The sequence below is a fragment of the Mandrillus leucophaeus genome, unplaced genomic scaffold (assembly GCF_000951045.1).
Source record: "Mandrillus leucophaeus isolate KB7577 unplaced genomic scaffold, Mleu.le_1.0 Scaffold310, whole genome shotgun sequence".
NCBI classification, from domain to species: domain Eukaryota; kingdom Metazoa; phylum Chordata; class Mammalia; order Primates; family Cercopithecidae; genus Mandrillus; species Mandrillus leucophaeus.
This window is the reverse complement of record NW_012103255.1, coordinates 1,230,641-1,239,036: the sequence shown is the minus strand read 5'-3', so window position 1 is coordinate 1,239,036 and position 8,396 is coordinate 1,230,641. Positions and strand designations below refer to the sequence as shown.

At 54.4% G+C, this 8,396-nt stretch overlaps 3 protein-coding genes across 10 annotated transcripts in view; 1 reads left to right on the top strand and 2 right to left on the bottom strand.

Annotated features, from left to right (window-relative positions):
* RUSC1 (RUN and SH3 domain containing 1) overlaps positions 1–2,939 on the bottom strand; it is a 10,240-nt gene extending 7,301 nt beyond the window's left edge. For both annotated transcript variants that reach the window (XM_011987530.1, XM_011987531.1), the window contains exons 1-2: positions 2,797–2,939; positions 651–2,102 (exon numbers count right to left, since the gene is read on the bottom strand). In XM_011987530.1, coding sequence (XP_011842920.1) covers positions 651–2,016 — 1,366 coding nt within the window. In that variant the 5' untranslated portion in view covers positions 2,017–2,102; positions 2,797–2,939. The remainder of the gene's footprint in view (positions 1–650; positions 2,103–2,796) is intronic.
* The window catches only part of RUSC1-AS1 (RUSC1 antisense RNA 1), a 7,629-nt gene extending 667 nt beyond the window's left edge, over positions 1–6,962 (top strand). Inside the window, exons 2-3 of one of the 2 annotated variants that reach the window (XM_011987537.1) lie at positions 2,095–2,653; positions 5,406–6,962. In XM_011987537.1, the coding sequence (XP_011842927.1) occupies positions 2,095–2,653; positions 5,406–5,429 (583 nt within the window). In that variant the 3' untranslated portion in view covers positions 5,430–6,962. Of the gene's footprint in view, positions 1–2,094; positions 3,655–5,405 lie in introns of those variants that run through there. The other variant, XM_011987536.1, reaches the window with a different exon arrangement.
* Positions 3,137–8,396, bottom strand: part of FDPS (farnesyl diphosphate synthase) — an 11,902-nt gene continuing 6,642 nt past the window's right edge. For all 6 annotated transcript variants that reach the window (XM_011987540.1, XM_011987542.1, XM_011987543.1 and 3 more), the window contains 7 exons: positions 5,779–5,859; positions 5,511–5,633; positions 5,048–5,136; positions 4,883–4,955; positions 4,125–4,202; positions 3,885–4,019; positions 3,137–3,393 (listed from right to left, as the gene is read on the bottom strand). In XM_011987540.1, the coding sequence (XP_011842930.1) occupies positions 3,193–3,393; positions 3,885–4,019; positions 4,125–4,202; positions 4,883–4,955; positions 5,048–5,136; positions 5,511–5,633; positions 5,779–5,859 (780 nt within the window). In that variant the 3' untranslated portion in view covers positions 3,137–3,192. The remainder of the gene's footprint in view (positions 3,394–3,884; positions 4,020–4,124; positions 4,203–4,882; positions 4,956–5,047; positions 5,137–5,510; positions 5,634–5,778; positions 5,860–8,396) is intronic.

The window sequence follows — 8,396 nt, the reverse complement described above, 5'->3', positions numbered from 1 at the left end:
CACTGTCACTCACCTCTTTTCAGTGAATCTGCCAAGATCCACATTGCCCTGGGGGGCTGTGATGAGGTCCAGGGTCTGCCCAATCTCAGTCTGATAGGAACTCTAAGGAAGACAAAGACGGCCCATGAGCCAGGCTTTCTCAAGATACACGCTCCCCGAGTCGGAGGCGAATAGGCTCCCACTGGGGACAGGCGGACGGGCAGCAGCTGCTCCTCTGGGGGGCTCGGCGCCCCCAGCAGCCGCAGCCCGGCGCCAGGCCACCCGGCCAGAGGAGCCAGGAGCAGAGACCCAGCTGCGCCTGCGCCCCCACCCTCCAACAGGGGGCGCCCGTCGGCCGAGAACCGGAAAACCAGGGGCCGAGGGAGCAGGAGGGGACCGGCTGCAGGCGGGATTGGCGGGGCCAGGCGCAGAGGGAAGGAGGGCAGCGGGATGGGCAGCCAGGCAAGGAGGGGCGGGAAGAAGAGGGAGCAAAGAGTTAGTCCCGTAACCCAATGACCCACCCAGTTTCCCTTTCCCGGAGCGCTCCCTGGTAGAAGGGGCGGGGAGGATGGGTGACACAGAATGGAGGGAAGACAGGGGGCCGGGTTGGAAGCCTAGGAGGCGTGAACGGCCGAAGCCCAGCCCTCCTCCCGCTTCTTGCGACCTCTTACCCTCCAGGCCGGCCTGCGCGCCCGGCTCTCCCGGCTCCTTCGCGGCTGGGGCCTCCTCGCCAGCCGCTGGGCTGACAGCCCGGCCCTCCTCGGACTGCCCCTCCGCTATGGGCTGCAGTCCAGGTCGGTTCTTCTTCCTTCGGGGAGGGACAGGCGGGGGTGGGGGCCGGGGCGGGACCAAAGCCCAGCCAGCTGGGGGGTCTCGAGGCGGGACTGGCGGGGGTGGGGCCCGGCTTCGGGACCGGAGTTCCTTGAAGGTGGTGACTTCCCGAGGAGGTGCCGAGGAGCCGCCCAGCGACCCCGAGGGGGGCAGCTCGGTGTCGGGCGAGAAGACTATGAGCCAGTCACTGCGATCTTTCTTGGCCTGCGGGACGAGGGGCAGCCCTGGGCCCCGCTTGCGCTTCTGGGCCAGCTCGTGGAAGGACGTGATTGTCCGGTGGGGGACCGGCTCCTCGCTGACGTCACTTCTCCATCCTCCATCAATTTTCCCTGCATCTGTTTTCGAGCCAGAATCAGTTATTCTTGTGTTGGTTTTCCAACCAGAGTCGAATTTTTCAGGTTCATTTTTCCAGCTAGAGTTAACGTTCCCGTTGTTTTTCCAACCAGTGTTATTGTTTTCCGTGGTTTTCCATTCAGCTTTAGTTTTCTCTGTGTCAATTTTCCAAATTGGGTTAATCTTCCAACTGGGCTCCGTTTTCCCAGCGTCGATTTTCCCATCATCCGCCTCTAAGAGCTCAGAGGTAGGGAGATCATGCTCCGCGCTCTCATCCTCTTCCTCCAAGCCTGGGGAAGGGAGGTCCTGGCAGGTGGTCAGGGCGTTGCAGTTCGAGTCCAGGCCAGGATCGGGTGAAGAAGAAGCTCCGGAGCAGGAATCAGGAGAGCAGCAGAAGCTGTCCGGTGAGCAGGTGCCAGGACCTGCTGAAGCCAGTGGGGAACCCTGCTCCAGGGGGATGATACTGGGCTGAGGGTGGGCATCCTCATCACCAGGGAGGTCCCGCAAGTAGACTGAGACGGGGGACTCATCGGGGCTAAGATCTGAGCAGGAGCTGAGCGAGGAAGAGCAGCCTGGGTCTGAGGGAGAGGCAGCCCCCTCTTCCTCCTGTGATGGGTCCTGCCGGTTTTCTAGGCCCGGACCGTGCTCCTGGCAGCACCGGCAGGGCACAGCTGGGCTGTTGGAATTGTCGTCCACCAGGGTGCCACTGCAGGGGCCCCTGCTCTCCTTGCCCCCAGTGTCTCCTGGGGGAGGGGATGTGCTCAAGGGCCCTTCCCGTAGCTCAGGACGGCGGGACAAGTGCAGGCCCAGGGAGACGTGCTGGAGATGGATGTGATTGAGGTTGCAGAGTAAAGCTCTCTGAGGAGACAGCATGGTGCCAGCGGCGATGGGATGGCTTCTAGAGAACCAGGAGGGTAGGGTCTCTCACATCCACCTACCTGGCAACCACAGGTGCAGACCTAGAAGACAGGGGTGGCGAAGCCCAGCCAGTGAGGACAGGAGCTGCGGGAAGGACACTGAGGTGACTGACGGCAGCAGCAGGCCTGAAGGCTCTGGCTGCTTTGGAAGATATTTCAATGAGATGCAAATCGCAATCGACTGGCCATTAGTTTCCACTGCAGTGTTTGCAGGTGGAGTCGAATGTAACCCTCCGGGAATGGAGCCGGGAGGGTCAGAGAACGCGGCTGCGCTCTGGATTTCCGAAGAGGGGCGGGGGCCCGGAAGAGGTCCGGGCCCAGAATGGACCTCCGGGTCCCTGCTGCCGCAATCTGGCCCTGCCCTCCTGCCTACCCCTTACTCCCATAGGAAGGGACCCAGGGAGACCCACCCAGATGCCCTGAAAGGAGGCGGGGGATGGGGGTGGGGCGATATGCAGAGTTTGCCTGGTGAATGCAGGAAAGGGGTGGGAGCTGGAGAGGAAAAGGATGGAGCAGCCGTCAGCTTGTCAACTCCGCATCTGCTGGCTGCCTCCGCCGGGCTCCAGCCTGCGCCCTCGCCCCTCGGAACAGCGGTATGTCCATTCTCTCCGCATTCGTCTCCATCGTTCAGTCACCACCGCACCCCTTCTCTATTCATTTCTCCTGCTCCCTTGTCCTGCCCCGCCCCTCGTGCCCTGGTCCATCGGTCTACACCCATGGGCCGAGCCCTCCTCACCAGGGTCCTCCTGGAACCGCTCCGGCCTTGGGCTTGTCCTCGGCTCCCACGGTCCCCGCCCGGCGGGGCACAGAGCGGGAGGGGAGGGGCACTAGCACAACCCACTCTGCGCAGCGCATCTGCACCCCTTCGCGCATGGGCGTGGCGTAGCTCAGACCCGCCCCCAGCGCTTAGCGTCTTGTGTCACCCACCTAGCGGGTTTGATGTATCCCAAGCTTTTGGCCCTGATGCCAAGGCCCCTGGGTCCTGCTTCTGTGCAGCAAGTCCTCCCAGCACCCCACCCCGCACATTCTGGAAAGAGCCAGACTCTGGCTGCGCCGAGCAAGAACAGAACCACAAAAAGGTTACACAATTATTTATTGAGAGCCTCCTCTCCCCGCCCTTGCAATCTCTAGGTCACTTTTTCCGCTTGTAGATTTTGCGCGCAAGCCCCAGAAAGATGGCTGGGGGCAGGGGTGCTGCGTACTGTTCAATGAGAGCCATAATGTGGCTGTAACTGTCCTCCTCATATTGCAAGAACACAGCCTGCAGATCCAGCTCCTCATATAGTGCCTTCACCCGGGCCACTTTCTCAGCCTCCTTCTGCCCGTAATTTTCCTAAAAGGGGTTGGAAGACAGGAAAACGGGCTTGGCCTTCCCCAGAGCTTCCAGAACCCCTCCACTCCCCTCATTCTCATATTTCAGAACATCTGCAAAGCCACCCACTCCTTTCCTCCCTCCAATTTTCAAGTGTTTCTAGGTAGCTAGGATCCCAAGCTTCCCTTCCCTATCCCAAATATTCCCTACATATTGCCTCAGACCAGGTGTCCTCTACTCCAGGGTTTCTCAACCTTGGCACTATTGAAATTTGGGACCAGATAATCCTGCCTGGGGGAGCTGTTCTGTGTGCTACATGTTTGGCAACATCTTTGGCTCCTGCCAACTAGATGTCTGTACCACATGCACACACACAGAGTTGTGATGACGATGACAAAAAATGTCTGCTGACATTGCCAAATGTCCCCTCGGGAGAAAAACTGCCTCCAATTGAGAACCACTACTCTATCCCTTTCCACCAGCTCAGGGACCCACCACCCTCTCTCAGGCACCTTCAGGATCTGGTATTGTTCCGGAGTGGCCCGTTGCAGACACTGAACCACCAGCCAGCTGCATTTGTTGTCCTGGATGTCAGTGCCAACTTTGCCGGTCACACTGGGGTCCCCAAAGAGGTCAAGGTAGTCATCCTGGGCGGGAAGGGGGAGGGCAGCAAAGGAGGAAGGATGAGGTTCCTAGGCAGAGGAGGAGTGAAGCTGGTGCCTGTTCTCTGCTACTGCCTCCTGCCTTCCTACCTGAATCTGAAAGAACTCTCCCATCTCCAGCAGGATCTTCTTGGCATTGGCATGCTCCTTCTCACCATCAATTCCTGCCTACAGGGAAAGGTGGGTTAATAAGCCAAACCCCAGAGGTGCCTGCATCTTCCTGGCTGCTTCCTCCCATGGGGTCTTGCCCTACTGCAGCCCCAAATCTCTCCTCTCTCTTCAGATATCTTGGCTTCCCTGACCTAGACAGTCCTGATTGATGGTTCAACCTCAATCCCACTTATTTTTGGCTAGGACTTTCAGGGAGTCATAAAAGAGATGAATCCATTCTACAGGTGCACAGCCTGTCTTCCCTCACAAATGTCAGTCCCCGAGTCATTCTGATCCATCTTCCTAATATTTTTGCCACCTCCAACTTCTTTCAAGATGAAAAGGAAATGTAGAGAAGCAAGGTCAGGGTAGACAGTTAATCCCACTGACTGCCCTTAATCCATTCTTTTCCCTCTCAACCTGGTTGATCTCCTCCACACTCCTATCCATACTCAGATGCAGGATATACTGTTCCCCTATTAAGTGCTAAGCACTTTCATATCCCTTGCTTTGCTTAATCTTTACAGTCCTGTGAAGTAGGAATTTTATCCTCAGTTGAGGAAGAGACTCAGCGAGACTGACTTGCTCAAGGTCACACAGCCTTTCACCAGGGGTAGCAGTGTTCACGTTTTCTGCTCTATGCCTTCCTGTCCAAAAGCCCCCATTAGCAGAGGAGAGGGGTGAGGAGGCTCACTCACCATGTACATGGCTGCAGCTATAGGAAGGTAGAAGGAGTAGAAAGCTGTCTTGTACTTGACAATAGATTTATACCTGAGTAGGGGGAGAAGAGAAACTCCTCAGGAGGGCAACGCGCATCCTGAGCCCTACCTCGCTGTCCAGACATGGTTCGCACTGTCACTCACCTCTTTTCAGTGAATCTGCCAAGATCCACATTGCCCTGGGGGGCTGTGATGAGGTCCAGGGTCTGCCCAATCTCAGTCTGATAGGAACTCTAAGGAAGACAAAGACGGCCCATGAGCCAGGCTTTCTCAAGATACACGAAACCCTGGTATCCTGAGCCCAACATCCCATACCAGCTGACAACTGGGCAGAATCAGAAAGGCAACAGAAGGGGAGAAAGCCCCAAAACTCAAGGCCTATATTCATATACACAGTCCTTTATCACCCTTTCTTCCAATTACACAGGGACAGAGAAGCCCCTTCTTGCCACTACCACCACCCCGCTTCCCAACTCCCTTCCTCGCTTTCTTTCCCTTCCAGGCACCCTGCAATCCTGTACCCTGAAACCAGCTAGATGAGCATGTCCTATAAAGGCCAAGGCTACCATGGGCACCCTCTGGGCATCGGGCCCTGTCTGCAGCATACCTGCAGGAAGAGCTCGATCAGGTTCAGGTAATAGGGCTGCTCCCGGCAATAGAGCTTCAGCAGGCGGTAGATACATGCTTCCAGGAGGATAGCATCATTGATGCCATCCAAACCCACACCTGGCTATCATGACAGAGAAAAACAAGCAATCAATCTCTAGTCTCGGTTCATACTAAGAGCCATCATCCTAACACCTCAACCAGGCCGCACATACCACCTCCCTGTGGCCTGTCCCCATACCCACTGCTACTTTCCTGCCCACCATTACCTTCTGATACCAGCAGATCTGTCCACGGCGGGTGAGGGATGAATCCATGATGTCATCTGTCACCAGGAAGAAAGCTTGCAGCTAGGAAGAGTGGAATAAGACCTGCAGGGCTCATTACTGTTCCTTCTATCAGCAACAGAGCTGCTACTTTATATCTATATCTGTATATAGTTTTGCTTTTTTTTTGGTGGGGGACAGAGTATCACCATTATCCAGTGCAGTGGTGCAATCACGGCTCACTGTAGCCTCTACCTCCCAGGCTCAAGTGATCCTCCCACTTCAGCTTCCTGAGTACCTGAGACCACAGGCACACACCACATGCCTGATTTTTTTTTTTTTTTTTTCAATTTATTTTTTGTAGAGACAGGGTCCTACTATGTTGCTCAGGCTGGTTTTGAACTCCTGGGTTCAAATGATCCTCCTGCCTCAGCCTCCCAAAGTACTGGGATTACAGGCATGAGGCACCACACCCGGCCACAGCTGCTGCTTTTGATAGTCCCTGTGAGCTGGGAAAGTCAGCGTGGGGAGGCAGAACACTTCTGTGCTATGGAGACTTGGAAAGTGATATAACCTGTTTGGCTCAGACTCCTCGCCTATAAAATGGAACTAAAACACTCTTGTTTTAGGTAAGAAACTACAACAGATCTTTGACATCTCTAATGAGCCCTAGATTAGGCCTGGTATCAGGGAGATTAGGAAACACCTTCATATACCGTACTCTATTCTTGCCAAACACCTCAATGAATGCTTAAAGTAAGATTTATTCGTGCAATTGACTTTACATTACTTCCTAAATAAAAGAAGGCTATTCCCACATTGCCCCCGGCACTATGTTTGAACACCCCGGTGACTAGGAACACAGCCTTACCTAAAGGAGCTCCTTAGCAGTACAGGTTAATCAGGTGGAACTGAAATCTGACTTTGACCTATGAGTCTCAGACATCTTTAAACATTTTTAAACATTAATTTTAACTAACGGCTTACTCTTCTGAGTGCCCATCTGAAGGTACCTGAACATGTTGGGTTTCCCACTAGACCATGAACTCCTTGGAAGCAGGGACAGTAACTTCTCCCTCTTAGCATTTGCAGAGCCTAGCACAGCACTAGGCCTGGAGTGAGAGTCTCCTAAACACTTGTCTGACAAAGAAATTAAAGAATAAAACACTCTAACATTCCCTGTGATACTTCCTGCAGTCAGTCATACTATATGTTTTGGTTCCTTAAATAGCTTTTCTTTTCTTTTCTTTTTTTTTTTTTTTTTGAGATAGAGTCTCACTCTGTCGCCCAGGCTGGAGTGCAGTGGCGCCATGTGGGCTCACTGCAAGCTCCTCCTCCCAGATTCAAGTGATTTTCCTGCCTCAGCCTCCCAAGTACTGGGACTACAGGCGCCCGCCACCACCAACTGCTAGCCTGGCTAATTTTTGTATGTTCATTCAGTAGAGATGGGGTTTTGCCACGTTGGCCAGGTTGGTCTTGAACTCCTGACCTCAAGTGATCTGCCTCCCAAAGTGCTGGGATTACAGGCATGAGCCACTACACTTGGCCTAGAAGACATGGTTTTTAAGACTTCATCCCATCCTAATCCTGTGTGCTGTAGTCGATCCACATTGCAAAGGAAGCATGCAACACCGCCTGCCAGAACCCAGCATGGGCCGTGGGGAAAGGACCGTTGCAACAACCACTGCTACTGTCATAGGCAGAGTCCTCAGGGAAGGAGGTATCCATCTGCACCTTTACCTCTGACCTAACCCCAGAAGAGTAGTGTGGAGGTCCTGAGCTTTCCACATCAAAGGCACATGTTTCATTGACACTGTGTTTATTTGGAGTAGCATGGTTTCCCTGAAGCCACCCATTCACGGCCTCTCCCAAGGGTGACTGCAAGGACAATCTCATTTTGGCCACCACCACTCAACCATGATGGTCTCCAAGAGAATTAATTCCATGGCCTCCCCACATTTCCTCTGCCTCCTAGCACTGATTCTTAACCCCACCAGCACTTTCTATTTATTAGGGAAAATTTAAAAAAAAAAACCCAGGCCAGGCACAGTGGCTCACACCCGTTATCCCAGTACTTTGGGAGGCCGAGGCAGGCAGATCACTTGAGCCCAGGAGTTCAAGACTACCCTGGCCAACATAGTGAGACTCCATCTCTACAAAAAAAACTATTAAAAAAGCCGGGCATGGTGGCGGGCGCCTGCAGTCTCAGCTACTTGAGAGGCTGAGGTGGAAGGATGGCTTCAGCCCAGGAGGTCAAGGCTACAGTACGCCATGACTGTAGCACTGCACTCCAACCTGGGCAACAGAGTGAGACTCTGTCTCTAAAAAAAAAAATTTAGGGCCGGGCGCGGTGGCTCAATCCACCGCACTTTGGGAGGCCGAGATGGGCGGATCACGAGGTCAGGAGATCAAGACCATCCTGGCTAACATAGTGAAACCCTGTCTCTACTAAAAAAAAATACAAAAAACTAGCCGGGCGAGGTGGCGGACGTCTGTGGTCCCGTCTACTCGGGAGGCTGAGGCAGCAGAATGGCGTAAACCCAGGAGGCAGAGCTTGCAGTGAGCTGAGATCCGGCCACTGCACTCCAGCCTGGGCGACAGAGCGAGATTCCGTCTCAAAA